At 46.3% G+C, this 20,742-nt stretch overlaps 1 protein-coding gene across 1 annotated transcript in view; it reads right to left on the bottom strand.

Annotated features, from left to right (window-relative positions):
- The window catches only part of BTBD11 (BTB domain containing 11), a 77,139-nt gene that overhangs the window by 12,457 nt on the left and 43,940 nt on the right, over window positions 1–20,742 (bottom strand). Inside the window, exons 5-11 of the mRNA XM_019471452.1 lie at window positions 20,540–20,629; window positions 17,227–17,328; window positions 16,019–16,112; window positions 15,775–15,910; window positions 13,873–14,093; window positions 12,407–12,585; window positions 334–439 (exon numbers count right to left, since the gene is read on the bottom strand). Coding sequence (XP_019326997.1) covers window positions 334–439; window positions 12,407–12,585; window positions 13,873–14,093; window positions 15,775–15,910; window positions 16,019–16,112; window positions 17,227–17,328; window positions 20,540–20,629 — 928 coding nt within the window. The remainder of the gene's footprint in view (window positions 1–333; window positions 440–12,406; window positions 12,586–13,872; window positions 14,094–15,774; window positions 15,911–16,018; window positions 16,113–17,226; window positions 17,329–20,539; window positions 20,630–20,742) is intronic.

Below are 20,742 nucleotides of genomic sequence, written 5' to 3'. Positions count from 1 at the left end.
CGGCCCCCGGCCGCGCCATCCCCCCCAGCCAGCCATGGCGGTTTGAGATGCGGACAGACATTTGGCTCCGGGCCCCAGGCTCAGATCCCAGCCTAATTAGCAACACAGACAAATCTTTGCAGATTTACGGTCCCACTCTAATGCACCTGATGACCCTCCTGATTTCAGCGGGAGTTTCAGGTCAGGCTAAGTTTGTGGCCCTTCCTTTTTTTAGTTCTGCCTTTCAAATTCAGGTTTTTCTCTGACTCACGCCCCGCCAAGCACCCAGCCAGCAACGCAGACTTCCCACAGCTCTCCTTGGAGAACCAACGAGTTTCTTCAAGTCACGCTTACCTAGGCGAGAGGTCTGCTTGCGCTTAATTTCAACGAGCTTTGGAATAGGGTAGGGTCCATAGCAATGGGTGAAAATGACAGAGAGCTGCTGGCTGATCACTTCGTTCTAAGCAAAAGAAAACAAATATATGCAATGTAAGCTTAGTGTGCAAGGTAAGATCAGAATGCAAAGATGTTATGTTGTTCTCAAAGAGTTGCCTGTTTTGAAGCTGAAGAATGTGATTGCTGAAGCTTTATTAAAAATCAGAGCTTAGGATTATCAGTATTTGTTAGAAACTGCAATTCTCATTTACTTGATTGCTGTGTTTCCTGTAGGAATCAGTTAAAATGAAAAGCCCTCTCCTTGGACCAGAGGTCTTTTTTTCCTAACAAACTCCATAGCCCCTGTCCCCTCCGTTGAAACAAAGCTCCTTTACAATAGTGATTTCATTTCGTTTGCAGACTTACTGTACTGGAAAATGACTTTTTGTCACTTTTTAGAAAATGGTCATCGGTCACGTTTTAGAAAACCAGAGCTACAAACAGACATAGCTGCACAGCCTGCATGCACTTCTAAGTGCAACAGTCTCACAAACAGACCCTTCCTTACAGGGTGACTGAAGCATCACAGTCTGCCACTGAATCTCCTCATTCAATCCCAAATGCTTCATTAATGTGCTCTTACACCGCTGGCACTGGCCTGGGCACCGCTGTCCTGAGGAAGCCACCAGACCTTCACAGAACCAGGTCTGGTCCCTGGCCTTACCCATTTCTGCCCAGACCCTGGCGGCAGGGCACCCGCAGGACGCTTTCCTAAGAGACTTGAGTATTCATATGCCTAAGCTGCAAGGATAGTGAAATGGATTTAGTGCTTAACTACCTAAGTCACAGCTGAAAGCAGGATTTAAAAGCTTTAGCAAATTTTATCCCACACTTTGCTGATAACCAGAGCAGGTCTAGCCAAGTTCAATGGTGCCACATGGCCCATTCATGATGACGTTTTTAACTATCCTGTTGGTTGGCAATTCCCTTCCACACCAGGAAACTGTGAAAAGGCAAGGCACTTTGATATGAGAGGGTCCAAGGCCAAGGAAATAAGCAGGTGAGGGACAAAAAAAAAAAATCTTAATACAACAATTTGAGAAGCATAGATGTTATACTAAAAATATCTCCAGGCTTATAGAGCAGAAATTGAAGCTTTCCTTTCTCCAAGCACATTTCAGCTCAGTTCTAACAGCGGTGCTCCTTAAATCCCACAAGGGATGAGGAGGAGTGGCAGAGATCCTGTAATGACTCCCTTACTGCATCTAATCAAATGGGGTGGGAAAGGGTAGAGCTGAGCCCTCACAGGCACACGCTGATGTCAAAGGAAATTACACGCGCTCACCCGCAGGCAGGAGTTGGCTCCTATTGCTACGTCAGATGTAGCACTGAAAGAAATGCTAAGATAAGAGAAATACTGATACTAAGAGACACCATTTAGCACGGCGCAAGGACCAGCCCTCGGAGAGGGGATCACTGCTGTGGCTCTGAGACAAGGAGGATGTCTCGCACCGGGAGCATCTCTCTGTTCAGCATCTTCCAGTTGGAGCTCTGCAAAGCGCTTCACAAAGGGAGTGAATCACAGGGCGAAGAGAAAAGGAAGATTTAAGGCCAGATTAAAGAAGGAAGTGACTCAGCCGCCAGGAGGGCTGGCGGGGAGAGCTCTAGACAGACGGGGGCAGAAAGAGCAATTGCTTCTCTGCTCGGAAGGGCTGTGCCGAAGTGCTGCGGCCAACTGAGTCAGCCAGGGAGGAGCATGTCCGGGGGGATGCTGATTACCAGCAGGGCAGCTCCCAGTTGGATCTAGCAGATGCTAAGAAGTCAGGAAATACAATGGAGGATGAGGATAATTCCATCGTTCAGAGCAGAGGGAAGCTTCTGGAGAGGAGAGGTGTAATTGGAAGAGCAACGCTCACCTTTACCTGCAGTGAATAAAAGCAGAGTAACTGCACTAAAGAGGATAGCTACTGGCAGCTCCCTCCTGAATCTGCTGGGGTACACAGGTCCTGTCTGTCGTTGTAGTTTTAGTGGGTCCATGAACTCACCAGTCCCAGCCACAGCTGTGCCTGGGCAATAGCTTTGTAAAAACACACATATACATCAATAAAGACAATGCATCTCCTCCTTCCAGGGGTGCCCATGGGAATGAGCCAATGGAAAGTCTGGGTATCGACCTTCCAGCACCTCGTTAGGAGCCGGAGATTTCATTCACTGGTCCAAGCCACAGCACCGCGTACCAGGACATCCAGGTGCACCGAAACCAGGGAAGAATGGGCCAACTCCAGTCACACAGGTGTGAGAAGGGGATCCCTGCTCGTAACTCCAACCAGCAAGATGAATGGGTCACGTACATGGACAACCCCATGGGAGCCTGCCTACACAGGCGAGGTGCTGCCAGCTCCCTGGGTCACCAACGGGGCACGAACCCTGTGGTGTGCAGATACAAGCCCATTATAAAGCCACCTTGCCACTGACTGCCCACAAGCCTGTGGAAAACCTGGTGTAAACTAAGCGCTAATTAGCTCAAGATGTGATATGTTCACATGAGAGATACTTAAAAAGCCTAAGACACAGAACAGAGATGGGACAAATAGAAAAGGGACCTTAGGATCGGTGCATCAAAGAAAGCAGGGCCATCAAACACAGTGGCTCGATGCACTGCAGAGCTTCAGAGCTCCAGCGTAGGGCACTGCTCTCATTTGGCAGAGAGGAGGTTGGAGACCTTTGGCTTCTGTCGATAACATTAAATACTTACAAAGCATTCCACGGGAAGACCAAAAAATCTGCTCAGCTAGAAAGCTGAAGCACATGCTCATTTAGAGACATCGCTACCAAACAGCAGCAAGTTTTCTCCCCGAGACACAGGGAGGTGAGCGGTGAGCTATTACAGCAGAGCAAGCTCACTTCCCACACCACCCTGCACACAGCCAAGCTTGCAGGGCTGTGGTCCTGAATCTGCTCCCCGCAGAGCCTCTGCTGGCTTTCCCAATAAACCAGGCAGAAAGAGGCAGCAAAGAGGAGAGAAAAAAGGGATGCTTTTGTCTGCTACTGGATGGCTGGGGAAAAAACTGGCTTTTTTAAGCCAAATCCTGCTCTTGGAGCAGGCTGAACTGGGCTGCCTGTGAGGTAACTGGAAACAACTGCAAGAGTCCACAAGCTGGGGCACCAGCATCACTCTGTCAGAGAGGAGGACGTGTCCAGCCTATTCAACCTTCCCCCTTGCACAGTGCCCACGCCAGGAAGCTCAGAAGCCACCCTGGTTACCACATCCATCCCATTTAAAGGACCAAGCTGGATAATTCTTCCCCATTTATCCTATCCCCCTACCAGCTGACTGTGAAAGAACAGCTGTAAGAGCTCGCTGCAGCAGTTGTGGGTGGCGATATTAGCACCGGAGGAGCAAACCGAAGTTTGTTTTCTTGCTACAGTCTGATGTTGGAAAACACTGTGCCAGGATGTGCGAGGCTGAGATCTGGAGCGAGGCCAGCTTCCTTTCAGACATGGGCGTTCATTCACAGTCAAAGGGAGTCGATGAGCATCTACTGTGGGAGGGGAAAGAAAGCTTGGCATAGGATATAATAAAAATATTTACCTAGCCATGGGGTAGTTTACAGATAGGCAAGAGGGAACAGGGAACAACAGTGAATCTTCTGAGTGAGACGGTGCTTCCAGCAGAGAGTTGGTCGGTGAGCAAGCAACTTTGCTTTGTAGATACAAGCGGTCTCCTGACTTAAAAGCATTCTTCAGCAGAGATCTGAAAGAATTCCCCACTCCTGATGAACGCACTTGAACTGCGAGGGGAATTCATAAATTCTTTTGAAGCAAAGCTGAAGGTTTTCAAGTTGCTGGAACAGAGATGACTAGTCAATTGATCTGAAAAGAGGTGAAGACCTGGGTGAGGAGTGCAGGGGTATTTTTTCCTGAATGTCCATTTGATGAAGGTCTGTGGCAGGACTCAGGAAAGGCTCCTCCAGACTTTGGCACGTACCCTGGGAGAGCTTGCTCCATTCCAGCTTACCCCAGTTCAACCCAGCCTAGCCATTCTGGGATGTGGTCCTACAAGGTACTGGACACAGCTGGGAAATACATAGCCAGTTTTCTCCAGTACCTGTGGAAGATACGTGTCATCTTGGTGGCTATGCTCCAAACTCTCAAGGGGAAAACTCGGGTTGGATTCAGCAGTTAGGCTAAGGTTTTGCTCTTCTCTGACCACGCTTTGCTTCCGCTGTCTCTTCTTCATAGGCTCCCCCATTCCCACATCACATATCTCCGGACTGCTCAGTTCTCCTTACCGGCCTATAGATATCCCACCGTCTCCATGTGGCTGTCCTCTACAGTGGTAACAAGTTAGGCTGCTTTTCTTTGCCTCTGAAATCCCAAGCAGTACTTTGGGTTTTCCTTCTATTGATGTCACCCTCACCAGCTCAGCCCCGTTAATGCCATTTTAACCTAAGTGTGCCAGGCCCTCAAATTCCTCTACCACAAAGCCCCAAAACCAACAGGTCACCACATCAGGCAGAAAAGTAACACACTTATTCTTCTGGGCTCAGCGTCTGCCTGTTAATACACATCTCCCCAGCAAGCAGAGAAACCATGCTGCTCAGGGAACAGGGGTGCTGGCAAAGGTATCTTTTCTCTCCCTGGTCCTGAGGATGCTGCGGGGACCCAGCTCTCTGCTAAATGCAGAGTGGCAGAAGCGCTGTTTCTGTTTCTAGTCACCCATTTCACATGCGGTCCCCAGCAGCTATTCCAGCAGTGGTGGAGTCCCAGGATACCCCAAGCCCACTGAGGAGTCATCCATGAACTTCCTTCCATGACACACTGGGATACCCTTGAATTATTCCTCTGTTTATGCTCTCCTCTTCCCAGAAAGAGCCGATAAAGAGTGGAGCAAAAGAGAGGGCTTTTTGCAGACCCCCAGCCCTGAGCACTCAAACTCTATGAGACTTTCTTCACCGTCTCTCTGAACCTTTTCCATCCTTGCCTAGGTGTTTCCGCTATGGTCCTCTCACATAACTCACTTTTGCCAACTGCCTCAAAACTGATTAAATGCCACTTTAGAGGGTCATTCCTAGATGATTAAGCAGCATACACATAATTAATATTAGTCAACAGTTGCAAAGGTAGGGAAGCCCCAGAGGTTGGAGATACAGTTAGAGGCAGTGAACTGCGTAACAAAATGGGTTTTGTTAATGCTCAAGTCCTTCCACTGCAAATACAAACGGAAAAGAATTAATCACAGGTAAGGCACAAATGGACCCTTCAGCTAGCTTCTGGGAAAGCTGCCAAGCTTCCCTTTCAAAAGGCTCTTTATATCACAGCTGTGCATTGTATGTAAAAAGCTCAGATCCCCGGGCACAGTCTAATCCCTGGGTGAGAGCCCAGAAAAGGGCAGGTGTCACCTCCATGGCATTTATTTATTGTAAATGAAGAAACAGCTCCTGCCTCTGGCAGGGAAACATTTTAGAAGGCAGACAGAGGGTAGAAAAAAAATCAAGCCTGTGTTAGTACAAAGCTGAATCTGCGTTACGAAAACATGAGACGAGGTTAACAGTCTGTTATTAACATGCCACTCAGTACCTGGCGTTCGCATCTCACATGGAGAATGCACGACGTACATGTGTGGATAACTTGCGTCCTGGTTACTCTGAACTGTTTAGACACAGAAGTACTACAAATGACAATGGGCAACGTTACAGATCGCTGCAATTACTTGAGAACAGTGAAACCTGCCTTAAGAAATCACTGAAAGTCCCAGCCAAAAGATCAATCACTAAGCGCAGGCTAGGCACTAGCTGACACACAGAAGGGCATTAGCCACTCCATGAAACCCATAAGCAGGCACTTTAGCATCCTGGAACGTCTTCAGGGTTATTTTTAGTGCAGGTTTTGGTGTGTCTGTCTCCTCTGTGGAAAGTCCACATTTTTCTTCAGTTAAAGTATTTCAGTCACCAGCCAAAATATTCCATTTTCAGGTGTTAATTTTTTCAAGAAAGGTAAAATATTATGTGGAGAACAAATATTCTAATGAAACCCATCATTATAGTAAAACCTCAATTTTCTGTTGAAAAGCAGTTTAAACAAGGAAGTAAAATTTCACCCAGCATAGAGGGATCTTTCCTGGTCTGTCTCCAGGCAGGAGAAATGTGCAAGGCACTCTCCCAAGGGAGGGCTTTCCCCTAGGAGCTGAGCATGACCCAGTGCCTGCCCGTGTGCCGTACGGGGTTCACCTCTCCCCTCTAACCTGAGCCCTTCCTGCAGAACAGGGTAGTCTGGCTTCATACAGCAAAACACAGCTTCACTCAAGCCCATCTTAAATATTCATTTCAGGCCATCGTGAAGCAAGGGACAAAAAGGAGAATTTTCTAGCTCCTTCATCTTCCAGTGTCACTTTCTAGGTCACGTGCAGACCTGGGGGGAAAGGTGATGTTTGCTGACCACCGTGCCTGGACTTTGTAGAACAGATGCACGAGCTGAGTCTGTTGACATTCTCTGAGGAACGTCTCCCGACATTTGTTTTAGCAGAATTAAATCCAGAAAGACCATAGCAATAAAGAAACAGGATGCCCTGTTCAGCTTCAGCTTCTGAACATTTTGCTGCAATGGAGCAGGCAGGTGTTTCAGCCTTTCCTGCTGCTTTCTGTTTGTTGGAGACGTGAAAATTTTTTTTCAGTAGTTACTGCATCTGTGATAGAGGCTACATGCTGCTATTTCTGAAAAGATATATTAAACCCCCCCCCAAACTTTACTTTCTAAGAGTTTTTAGATTCTAAGTAGCTAAGTCACTGCTGAAAGAGTACTTCAGCTTTTAAATTATATAGGCCAGGTTTCTCAAGATACCCTCAAGCCTGAATCCTTTTGGAATTTTAAAAGCTGGTTATTGTTTTGAATTGTTATTTGTTCTGAATAACTGTCAACACCAGACTGATGGCTGCTATTCAAACAGCTCAGCCTTCCAAAAGAGTCTGTGCACCCCTGCAGCTTTCTTCAGCTGCCTATAGGCAGCAACACGATTTGTAGAGTTTGTGAAACTGCAGGAATTTTAAATTCCGAGGAAACACCTTTGCAAAGTAGTTTCCTGCATCTTTCAACAAGCCTGGCTGCACAGTGTGATCAACACCTCACTAAGGGGCTAAACTTTAAATTAACTACCTTGTTACTGATGGAAAGGATGAAGAGAAAGCTGCAGAATGCAACTGAGGAAGGGCAATGAAGGACCCCTCCCATGACTTTTCAAGCTTATTTTGTCTTGGACAATACACTAGCAGGAATACTCGTAGTCCTTAGCCAAATTTTCCTGGTGTGAAGCACCTCCAGCACCAGGCAGAGCTTCAGACAACACTTCAGCACGTGCGCTCAATGCACATGGGGACACACACACACTTCAGTGATGCATGCCCACAAAGCATCCAAAGTGATGGCAAACAGCAGCTCCTCTCCCATATTACCGGGGGAAGGGAGAAAGTTGTAAGAGAGATTATTTGGAATTAAAAGATTGTATTTTTTTTCCCTCAAAAAACTAGGCCAAGGACAATCTGATTTAAATTGCTGTACACAGAAACAGCAGTGGATGAAACTGGCTCATAACCTCGTACTACCGGCAACGGTGCTGGCTCGTCTGCATGGATGGAACTGGGGGATTTTAATAACAATTCAAGCTCACTCTGAGCTCCTGAGTGGAAATCTAAAACCAACCTCCTCCAAAGGCCAGATGTGTTTAACTTCCAAGGTTGTGGTTTTGAGTCTCTCTCTGTTTTCAGGTTGTGGAAATGTCAAGATCAAACTGAAACAGCTCTAGGATTTCTTAGACGAGGGGACAAAGAAGCATCCCGCATGTTCAGCATGTTATCCTCAAGAGAACCGCCCTGCAAAAACAGAAGAGCTGACCTGCGAGCCCCACCTCGGGCGCTACAAGCCCGCAGATCTGGGTGCAGCCTCCACGCAGCTCTTAAAAGTCTCTATTTGGGGGGCCCAATCTCCGAGCTGCGGCATGCCCTCAAGCACATCCACTCCTCAGGCAAATATGGTCCTCCGACATGGGGCAGGAGGGCAATCCAGCTCAGAGCCAAGCTCAGGCAAAGCAAACGCCAACCTCGGCTGGAGGCAAAGGAGAGCTTCCAGTGAGAAGTTTGGGGGTTTCCCCAGGCCATGGAAGAGCACAACACAAATACCAACAGGCAGGAATTTGGCTGCATCTTCCTATCCTTCTTCTGTAACAAGATCTCCAGTGTCATCTTAGCTTTGAGGGACTCAAATCTGCTCTATGCAGCAGCTAAAGTTTAGCTCAGGGCTATTCACTCCCAGAAGTGTCTCTCCGGCTTTCATCTCACGCAGCCCTGTCCAAACCACTTCTAGCAGGCTATGTTTGTGTGCTTGTCTGCCAAAGAGATTCAATCCATCCCAAAATCACAGTGCCTTTCGTCCTCATCTGGTGGCCCAAATCCACCACCACCAAGTCATTGACAGTTTTAGTGTCAGAGCTTTCCTGGTTTGAGTTTCGCTTGCTCTTAAGAAAGTGCCTTAAAACCAAGCTCTCCATGTCCTTTCCACTGATGCTGCTTTCTCCAGAGTACCTCGTCTCTGGTCTTTGGTTTGGTAATGACCCAAGCTCATGGCATGACAGCAGGAACCGTGGGGGAGTGAGCGCAGAGCGATTCTTTGCCTGTTCTCGCAGCTCTGCCTCGCCAGCATGGAAATACTGCCACTTCTCCGCTCTCCATCCAATTCTCAACAGTGCAGCTGATAAAGACATTTAAAGGCATGAAAGGAAATGAAAGCGCTCCGTCCCACTGGAAGCCACCAGGAGCTGGGTATCGAATCTTCATTTGTGCTTTTGGAAGTCTTCCCCAGGGCTTTAGTGCAGCAGCAAACAACTGATGTGCAATGTATTCACCGTTCTCCCCCGCTTATTTCACAGCTTGAAGAGAGGCAATAAAACTAGGGACTTCAGCTCAGCCAGTTTTGCCTGATTTGCCAATTTTTGTTGCCATTCTGTGTTCCAGCATCAGGACTTCTGCAAATTTTATTTTTATTTTTATTTCTATTGTCAGTGTCCCGGCACATAAATAGGAGCGGAGTGCCATCCTGCCGGGCACTGGCATCAGTGCTGACTAGTGGCAGAGCTCCCACATAAACCCTCACATCTGGACCCTCTAGGAACAGGCATTTTAAAAAACGTCTATAAGACAAAAGGGATTCCGTATATCTGATGGTGTTCTTGTAGGTATTGGTTATTTTTTCTTTAATCTTTTCATTTTTGTAGTATCCGGCCTTTTTGCACAGCCTGGGAACCTGCAAGAACATTTTGTCTGACAGTGCAAAGTAGAAGGTGGGGGCGGAAGGCGTGCTTCCTACTATGAGACCTGCCCTATGTTTCTATGCAATTTTGGGGGGGTCTCTCTGGCCAAATTACTCAAGTTACAAATTGCTGTCTGGCTTATCCAAGTTGTCACAGCTTCTGAGGCCGAGACTGTCACTCTACGAGGCGCTGAAAATCTGCCTGTTTAATTACCTCAGTTTCCCTGTTCGTAAAGAGAGGGTAAGATCTTCTTCCACATCTCAACTCATTAATATTTGTAAATTGTTCTGAGATTATGGGATAGTTGGAACTATTTATAGGAATGCAAAATGCCATTTCTGTTAGGTGCAAGTTGCCATGCAATTAAAATATACTAAGCATCACAATATGTAGCAAATGGGACATCTTGTTTTACATCAGCCAAGAAATGCTAAGTGGCTCTGTGCTTCCTAGTTGATTATTTTATTCTTTCCGCCCTGAAAAACTCATTAAGAAAATGTACTGGGCCAGACTGTGATGTTTAGCAAGAGTCATAATCTCTCTTGAAGTTCCCAGCCCACAGGGGAAAGGATGTCCATGTGAGCAAATCAAACTCCTCTCCCCACAGCTCTACAAAATGCAGAACTTTACAATTTGCTGTCGAAAGAGAGGGATGTGAACCACAGTTATAGCCCTTCTGCACCTCCTAAAGGAGATTTCCATTCTGTGGGTATATATAAGGAACAGTCTTTGCTCTCAGCCCTTCCAGAGAAGGGGAACAGAAGATCCTTTGAATCTCAGCTTTCTGCGGCTGCCTTCTACGGACTGACCAGGGAGAACTTTTATTGGCTCATTCTCCTACAAATGAATTTATTTTGATTCCTTCCAAAGGGTTGCATAGAGTCTGTCCTCATTTCTGTCTGGGAGAGCTTTGTGAGAGGCCGTTTGGACAAGACTGCCGCAATAATTCATGCCATTTGCAGACAATTTGTAAACCCTTACAGTGTCCCAGAATGATTCATTATTTTTCTAAGAATATGAAGCAGTGTATGTGTGTGTGTTTGTGAATATGCATGCTCAGGAAGAGTGAAGACAGGCAGCTCCCCTAGGACTAGAGGCAGGAATAAAGATCAGCACAGATTTCTTCTTTGTCGTGTAGGGCTTTTTGTGGTATTTCAGTTGTTTCACCCCTCCACATTTTAGGTTTTAAGTGAACGCAAAGCAGAAGGTAGCAGTCTTATTTGTTTCTGTGTCTCCTACAAAAGATTCTGGAAGACCCAGTCTACCATGTCCCAGAGGTATAATCCTATGTAAATAACTTATTCTAACAACGATCATTGGCTTTGGCTTCAGCCACCCAGGAGAAGAGCAATTAAAGCCATCCCTCATCCTAGATTACAAGGCCTAAACTTAATCTCTGTTAAGTTTTCAATACGATTAGTTTTGTATCAGCTTTCAAACCAAGCAGCACCTTGCTGGTAGTTTCCGGATGAACACACATTAACCCAAGCGAGTTCAGAACAAGGAATCTACAAATCCTAGGATTTGGCATGATTTCCTAAAAGCTATCTCAAATATTCTCCATAAATACCCATCCGATACAAACTAATCCCAAAGGGAAGGCTCGTGGGAGCAAAAGTCAGAACAATTGCCAGAACAAATGTTCAGGATTTGCTTGGGACCAAGCTCTCTTTTACAGCAGGATAAAAGAAATAAAACCGTGTAGGCTTTCCCTAGCTGTACTAAGTCTGGAACGTTTTAGTATTGAGCACCAGAACCTCTTCCCTTTCTATATTATTTAGTTTATTGCTGCAGGTGCTAAAAATTATTTGCTCCTTGCTGTTACACATAGAGTTGGGTGAGAAATGTTACTTACTTCCCAGTTAAACAATTAGAAGACCATACCAACATGTATTTTGGTGCACGAGAAAAAGAACAGCAATCAAATCCTTTTGATGCTTTTCATCACTAAAATGATTTTCTGGTAACAGTAAAGTTGACTGGGCATTCCTTGGGAGTGACTGACTATCGGGGAACCAGTAGAGAAGAGACTGTTGGTTATAACAAGTTTTAAAAGGAAGTATCCAGCCTTCACTAGGTAAGACATTTTCCTCTTCTTGCCTGCCCCATGATCATCCCCTTTGCTATTATACTTGCATATCCAATGGTACCTCCCTCAAAAGGTTTTGTTAGTCTGATTTGTCTGGCTAAGAAAACGCCAGCTGAAAGAATAAATCTGGGGATGCTGCAAGTACAAACAGTCACACAGAAGATTTTAAAAATTATCCTGTTGTGTGCTTGTAGAAACCAGTCTCCCCACAAGTTTAAGAGTCCAAATCCCACATGAATGGAGGAGAAAGTCATGTGAGAGGTTAAAGAAATCCAAACCAAACATGAATATTAGCTTTGTTGTACGGTTCTGTAAAAGAAGCTGGGTAAAGTTACCCTTTGGGTTGGTTTGGTTATCAACATCTCTTGCTGTACTGCAGTGACCCTTTTGACTTTAATTTCACCACCATACATCAGCTTCTGTTGTCTCTCCAGCTTATTGTTAGCATCAGTATTAAGCTGTTCTAGCAGGAGATGTGATTAGCTTGTGTGTTTTTAACTCATGATTCCACAGTGAAAAAACACTGAGATACATAATACAAATAATAATAATCCTATACAGTCTAAACAAGTTTTGGGACAGCTGTGCAAAAACAATATTGCAAGCTTTGTGTCTTACAGGATGGGAATGAGGCCGATTTCTTTAAAACACATAATTTATCCTACCTTGCTGGCTTTCAGTATCTCAAACATCAGAGGCAAGCCTTGTGTGATGAGCTCCTCTGTGTACTCTTCTTCCTGAATGGACTTGAATTCCTTCAGCAAGCACTGGATGAGGGGTCGTCGGTGCTGCTGGAAGGACGTACGCAAGGACTCCAGCCACGTGTGCAGCGTCCAGGGAACTCCTACGGACGGAGGACAGAGCTCATTCGCAGCTTCAGAGAAGGATGTGCCCTTCTGCTTTTTTACCTTCAGTTATGTTAAGAATTTAAGCAAAAGCTGCCAAATAACCCCAGAAATCAAATTCCTATTTATCCCCGATTGAGAAGGCTGGTGGTTATCAGGACATCCCAGACCTAATGCACAGAGGCTTTCCTCCAAATGCTGAGAGAAGAGTGTAGTCTCTCTGCTCATCTAGCTTTCAGCTTCTCTGCTGAGACTGCCAATTTGTGGTAATTGCTGTGGTGCTCTGTGATGCAAAAGCCTTTTGGAAAGTAGATTTACACTAGCTCATTTGTTTGAATGTGGCCCTGGAGAGCCATTAAATGGTAAAAAAAATGATTTTGGTCACTACCCACCTGGATTCAAACTGGTGGTCTTCAGATTAAAACTTTCTTTAAGCACTACCCCATGTCCTCTCCTGATCATTCCTATTTTCCCTAAACAGCACTGGGCAAGTTAAGCAGATCTGCCTTTTCAAGTAGTTTGTCATGGCAGAACCACTCTCCAGGAACTTAAAGGGAACTGCTCGCATGCACTGAGCGAGAAAGCACACAGAGCTAATGTACCTCTGCAGGCACCAAGGCTGGAGGTGACCCAGTTTCTGCTCTTGCAGAATGGAGTGGGAGGAAACGCAAGCCTGGCGTTTGGCTACAAAAGGTTTTTCCTTCCACTTCAGCAAATGTCCAGTGCCTGGATAGCAGCCCCGTCGCTCTCCTCTCCCTCATCGCCCAGTGCTTTGCCTGCTCAGCCCACCCGGTGAGCCACCACTCAGACCACCACATACCCCGACCCACGCCGGATGTCTCCAGGGCTGGAGCAGTGCACCAGGCAGAGGCATGCCAGGCACCCAGGTCTCTCTCTGAACGCAGATTAGCAGGGACGGTAAACACACAGTCCAGACCAATTCCCCTCCATGCTACCCAGCCACCCTCCCCACGGGCAGAAGCGATTTCCCAACAGGCTGGTATGATGTTCAAGTCCCGCACTGGCACAGCTAGCACACCGCAGCAGTGAAGATGGCTGCTGGTGGAAACCACTCCGTCCTGCAGAAAAGTGCCAGTGGCCCCCGAGTGGGGTACACTGTAGAGCCAAAATGGGCTGGAAACCTGCCAGATGCCCCATCACCTTCTGCTTCCACAGGAGCTGAGGAAGATGCAACTGTGGTCGGTTTAAGCAACAGCTCCTCAAGAGAGATGCATTTCTTACAGTGGTCCCTCCCCGGAGGGAGAGGAGAGGGCGCCGGGACTGACCTATGCTCCGTATGTCAATGGTCACATCCACGTAGCCGTGCTCGGCGCTGTGGTACATGGCCTCCTTCAGGGCTTTCAGCTTGGCCTTGCTGTTGCGGCTGGCGCAGAGCGGAGCTGCAGCCGAGTCGGGCAAGTCTGTCCCCTCTGCCAGGATCTCCTCCAGCGACAGAATATCGCTCTTCTCCTTCTCCGGCTGAGCAAGCAGCTTACGAAAGACGTTCCTGTCAATCACAGCACGACAGAGAGAGGGAGAGAGGGAAAGAGAGGGCGGGAGAACAGAATCAGTGGCTAGGCTTTCGTTGCACCCAGGATACTTGCTGAGATGTGGCACGTTAGGACACCTATCCAGGAAACTACTCCAATTAATGGCAGGACCAGCTGAGAGCAGACCTGAGGCAGTCACTGCTCCTGCTAGCCCACCTGCACTGCCTGGGCCATGTCTGCAAGAGTCTGTTGTCGTGAAGGAACCGTACAGATGTCGCACCAGTGGCGGCATCTCATGGGAACAGAGACCCATGAGCTAAACATGACTCAAGATTTCTTCCCACAATCAGGGAAAGCTGAGGTGCCTCTGGACAAGCTCTCAGGACTTCCACCATGGAGGACGCTTGAGAAGGGAGCTGCCTGGAGCTACCGAAAGCACCACCACTCGATTAACACTCAAAGCAGTCTGGAAAAGCTGGAGCAGCTAGACATTCAACAATGGCCAGTCAGGGCAGGTTCGAGCACATCTGGGACTACTCTGCAAAGCCACTGATCCGGCTGGGCCATCAAATAGCAAAGCCCAAACTCAGAGACTTGGTGCCCTCAGGTTTGTACGAGCATAACCTCATCGATCTCAACAGAGTTGCTCTCGGTTTCTGCAGCTGTGAGAAGAGAAACCAGGCTGGCTCCCATCCCACCTCCCTCGTACTCTTGACGTCCTCCCTGCACCTGCTCAGACCCCGGCACGGGGTGGCAGCGGGGCATGGTGTGTCCCAAACAAATTTGGGGCAGAGAGGGAAGGAGAAGGGAGTGCGTGTGAGCGGTGTACAGGTAGGAACATAAGAGCCAGGGCCTGCAACATGCAGAGCCAGCAGCCAAGCCAAGGAGAGCCCCAGGTCCTTCTCGGGCACATGGCTCCCACTCACGCCGGCAGGCAGCAAGGCTGGAGCAGTGAACATGAGACTCCAATAACCAAACTGTCCTCTCTGTCCCAGAGATCCCTCGCAGGCTCCAGATGGGCAGCACTGTGCGAACCCGCCCTGACACGCCGTTAGCACGTTGTTAGACTGGCAGCTCGTCTCTAAGCAAACAGATGGTAGGTACTGTCTCTAACCTGTATCTATGTTCCTCTGGATGGCTACAATCAGAAAAGTAGGAACGTGAAGATCATAATACTAATCCATTACACTGCAGTCAACTCCTGAACGTTGCAAGATCATGCATGCCAGGTGCTCATTTAATTACTTACTTTTTTTTTTTACATTTGCAGCATACATACAACATTAAGGCACACAGGACTTTACAGTAAACACAGATGCAGAAACTCTGTTCAACGACAATTAAGGCTGCAGCAGTACAGACACAATCCGCCCCAAACCTGAGAAATATGTCAACAAGAAATTCAGAAGGAATGCCTCTGGCATTCCTTTCTGCTGTCACCTCAGCTACCATTTAACAAACATTGCATTGCAATACACCACAAGGAGTCCCCTTCCTTTTTTTTTTAAACCAGCTATCAAAAAGCAGCTTGTACCACCAACTGGTTAAATTCACATGCTAGCAAAAAGCCTTCCATCTCTGCTCAGTTGGTGGCATGTTCAATTGTTCATGCAGAACTTTCACCCGCCTGCTCAAACCGGGCGCCCAGGCAAAAAAATAAGCACTTGAAGGATGCCACTAGACTTGTTCCCACTCTACCTGTGTCCATGTGCAGCAGCCTGACTGAAAGAGTTCATGTCACCTTGTGGAGTCATGGAAATGCCGTTCCTGTACATTGTTCCTATCATGGGGTCAGCTCCTCGCTCCAACAGCAAACTGACCAGTTCAAAATTTCCTGTAAGTCGAGAGATGCATTTTTACTTCTTTTAAATTCGGTATTTGCTCACCTAAACCACAGATCCCAACTGAAGAATTTATTGCAATGGGAGGAGAAAGTCCTTACCAGCAGCTGCTGCCAACTGTAAAGGAGTTTCAGAGTAATTTTCCTCTCCATGCTCCAAGGAACCTTCTACCTTTGCTCCAGCATCCAGCAACAGCTAGAAAGAAAATTAACCATTTAGAGCAACTGGGGGTATCACAGCCTTCAGAGTTCATGAACAGTGACAAATGAGAGTCTAATGCTTCTTGTTATCTGCAAACCAGATACGATGGAAACAAGTGGCATGCAAATTCTGCCCATTGTTCCACAGAGGCAAATTGATTCCTTTTTTCGCTCATTTTACGCTGCCAGACACCAGGAGCACTAGTGTCCAACTTCAGAGCCAAAAAAGTGTAACCCACTGTTTCTGAATGGGAAATGGGGTAAGGTCAGTGTTAGGAAGTAATGCGCTGAAGATGGAAGTACTGAAAATTAGCCCGACAAGCATCCTTCCTTCACAGTCTTCTAGAAGCCCAGCACCACCCTAAAATGGATCAGATTTCACTTGCCTCCATCTTTTATATAAAGACATTGGCCAAAAGAAAGGTAATTCTTAAGAACCAATCGCAGTCCAAAAGCTGTGATCTCCATCGGGGACACTTCCACGTAAATACCAACAACACTGAAAACAGAAGTGGCCAAGGAGAGCAGGATAGAGCCTGCGCTCCAGCCCCCTCTTGGCCATTTCTGTCTCGAGGCCTTCACAGTTTTGGCGCTTCATTAAGCGTGCCATAGACACAGCTGTTTTGAAGAATAAACCTTCTTGACTTTTGAGATGCCAAAGCACAGAACCAGCATATCCCACGCGACGCCTCGCTGGGGTACGGAGAGCGAGTGCTTCTCCCCCTTTGGAGCAGCACAAGGGCTGTTGTCCACCTCTCCTCCCCCACCAAGGCAGCGGTTTTGTGTTTGCTAGAATATTATAGTGTAAGAAAGTCTAATGAATGAATAAACAAACATATAAAACAAGTGGTCAGGAAGGAGCACAAGGAGTTGTCAGACTTTCTTTGGTGCAACTTTGCTTTAAAATTGTCCTACTTAAACCTCATATTGGTTAAGGTTTGAACACCGTATTCATTATATAATAGGTCTATTATATATCAGTACACTCTAGAAGAAGCAGAAGTAACCAATATGAGTATGACAAGAGGATACTGGTTTGAGATGGATGTAATTAGAACTGAAGAGGAGAAACAAAAGAATGAGATGCAGGTAGGGAAATACAATAATACCTGAACTACAGGAATATGTCCATGCAACACAGCAAATGTCAGAGCTGTCCAATGGCGGGTCTCAGGGTGGACGGATGGGTATTTATGAGCAGTACTGACAACCTACAAACAAATTAAAGTTATTTTTTTTAAAGAGCTATACGTAATAAAATTCAACCTGCCTGAAAGCCAGGCATGTGAGGGAATAAGTGAAATAGAAAACCTGGGAAAGGTGCTTTATAAAATGATTGGCTTCATTTTTTTCCTGCAGAAATTTTCTCAATATTAAAACTGTTCATGCTGATTTGACAGCTTGAATAGAGTTCATACCAAATGAAGTCTTTTTACCAACTACTATAGCTCCATCTAAACCACTGGCCACCAGATACTTTTGCACAAGGTCAAAACATCCACAGCTGGTTACAGCAGCACACACTGGGGAAGCAGGGATGGATCAGGACGCTCTACAGCTAAGGACCACTCTCACTGACTTCTCCAGTCCGTGTATCAACAGCCCTGGGTCTTGGGATTGCTCCAGGCCCAAATAAATTCTTTCCACATAAATCGGTATGACTTTTGCCACTGCCGTCATGAAAGACACATCACAAGCCCTATGCTAGAGTTCACAGATGTGCTTCCAGGCTCCTCCTCTCCCACGGAGGAAAGAAGACAGCTGAGAAGTGATGGGGCAAAGCGGCATTTCAGAGATGTTTTAAGAGAACTCCTTTTCACCGCTGTCTCCTGTATGAGTTGAGTTAAAAGAGCAGGGTGGTGACAGTTAAGAGAGATGCAAACTATATCCTTAGAAAACAAAATGATATTTTTCACATTTTCTATGAAGGAAAGATATTTCCTTCCATTTTCTATGTCTTAGTGCCTGATGCCTCTAATGTAGACATTGGGGAAGATGAATAACCACTCTTCACTTCAGCTTCCCTGTCTTAAAGATGAGGGTATTAATATTGATGAGGTTCACAGAGATGGCAAAATCTAATGAATGTTTGCAATCCGAGACTGCACACTTGGATGGAGTGTGACACTAAAATTCAAAATCTTATTATTGATCTTCAGAGGAGGACTAAAATCAGGGTAAAAGATGCACCATCTCTCTGCCTCATCAGCCAGCTATGCTTTCACTACCTTGTCTGAAGTACTTTTATCCATGTAGGGGAGCAGGGCCAGTTATTAAATGCTCAGTTGCATTAGCAGCTCGCATTTCCAAGCGCCACATGCAGTGTTTTGCTAGAAGCATACGACCAGGCCCTCAGTCCCAAGGACAGGGATGAGAGCAAAATCTGAAGAGCCCATGCAGATCCCGCAGCTTGCCAGAGGAGCGGATCTGCACCAGCACCTGGCTGTTATCGCCCAGATTTGCCAAAAAGAGAGCTCAAAGTGCCAACAGGAGAAGTGGGCTGGTGTCTGAGCACAGGCACGGGGTTTCTTTGGGTCTGGGATTGCTCAGAAGGAAGAGGATTGAGCAGCTTGAGCTTTGGGGTTTAGGCTGGGGAGCAAGAGCAGTGGAGGGTGAGGATGGGCAGGGTCACGGTTCAGCAAATGGCATCCAGCTCCTCCTCCAGCACGGATTCCCAGCATTGTTCGGGGCAGCCTATGGCAAGCGGCAAAGAAAATGAAGTCATTTTAACTCCTTTGCTCCTTTTTTTGGTTAGAGTTCTTTCCGGTCAACACAGTGTTTGCAAAAGACCTGCGGTTGACCAGGATTTGAAGGCTTCAGCTGAGATTTGCTGAGCAGCTACAGGTCCCACTGACTCCACAGCAAATTGCAGCTTCTCAGCACATCTGGAAATGAGTCCATTTTCGCCAGAGATGGGCAATCAAAAAGGGAGGAACCCAGCATTTGAGGCTACTTTTGGAAACATATATATATATATAAAACTGATTTGCAGCGTGAAAGGGGGAAGATGATGCAGGCACCTGACAGAGTATTTATTTTTGTTCATGGTTGATTTGCCTTTTTTTTTGCCTTAATTGCCCAATTTGCACAGTTGGTTGTGGTGTGCACAAATCATCTTATAATTGCACTCCGTAATTATTCACAGTTCTTGTCCCAAAGTGTTTTCATTTGATTTTAGAGCAAACACTCTACAGAATTGAATCAGGGAGGTTCACATTCCTCACTGGAGCTGTTCTCTCAGATGTCAGCAGTTTCAGGAAGACAAAACTCTTAAATTTGCATTTGGTTCAAGTCTGGAAGATTACTGGAGCAATTGGGAGGACTGCTCCTAATGAAAACTTGTCCTAGGAACCAAATAATGCCATCTCACCTCTGAGCCACAGGCAGGGTAAAAGGAGAGATCAGTCTCCATGCCCATCCAGTCTTTGGTGTGCCTATCGAGAGTGCTAACTAGGGTTCGAGTATTCCATTATTGCCAGCTCTTGAGGGTGGTGTGCTTGAATTTGGGAAGAGGTGAGAGTGGAACTGAAATCATCAGCTGGTTTCACATAAGCCACTGAACAGCACTCAGATAGTAACGACTATCAGTCTCTTACAGGTGACACCCATTTCTACTTTTAAATTAGATTTTTTTAAAGTGCAAAACGTCTGGCTGAAAGCAGTGACTACAATTTATCAGCTTGCTCAAGTCCAAACAGAACAGATGGAACACAGATAAGTGAAGCAGACAGCTTAATTTACTCATGACCTCAACAAATTGAAACTGGAATCATTAACAAATAATTCTTTCACGGATTTTCAAGCGGCTCTAAAGATGTACATACCTGCATTGCACAGAGTCAGACCACAATCTGCTCGGTGGACAGATTGTGTAAGTTTGTGATGTGTATTCACCAGAGACGTTTATATCTGGAAGCTTCAAGCTCCTCATCCAACAGTTTTTAGCCCAAGGCACTTTGTAAAACAAAACAGTGGAACCTACATTGCACTGTAGGTGCTGGGGATGCTTAGCTAGAACATCCCAATGCATAGAAATGCTCGAGCTTTGGCAGGTTATCAGGTGGGTATTTCTTTTATCCTCTTCATTTTAACTCAGCTGAGATTCAGGGAGTCCTTCCAATACCATTAGAGCTGTGCTCCGTGCTAGTGCTAATGCCTGTATTCATTTGCAGTGTGCAAACACAACTAAATCAGTATTACCTGTGGGGTAAGTCCGGTGACTTGACCCCTTCTGTGCAGTGAATCCCAATGTTAACCTAATGCAGTTTGATTTCACTATTCATTTCAAGTGGTGCCGTCCAGGATAAGACAAATTTATTTTCTTTTTAGTTCTTGGGATTTTCCCTCCACTACAGTTTCAGGGGGTAGTTTAAGATGTAAACAAATAACAGAACAAAGATACAACCAACAAAAAGTCCTCACCTCAGCATTCAGATCTGCTCCAGCATCTAGTAGCATCTGCACCATAGCCTCATCACCCCTGACACAAGCATACATCAGTGGAGTCATGCCCTAGTCATTTTTTGGAGTTAAAAAACAAAGGAATTGACAAATTTAACACAGAACTCTCTTTGATTTTTTAAACAATTATTTAAGTATTTATCATCAAGACTAACAGGATGTAT

Source organism: Aptenodytes forsteri, unplaced genomic scaffold, assembly GCF_000699145.1.
Source record: "Aptenodytes forsteri isolate BGI_AS27 unplaced genomic scaffold, ASM69914v1 Scaffold482, whole genome shotgun sequence".
In the NCBI taxonomy this organism is placed as follows: domain Eukaryota; kingdom Metazoa; phylum Chordata; class Aves; order Sphenisciformes; family Spheniscidae; genus Aptenodytes; species Aptenodytes forsteri.
Note: the sequence above shows the minus strand (reverse complement) of the source record. Positions and strands in the feature narration are given on the sequence as shown.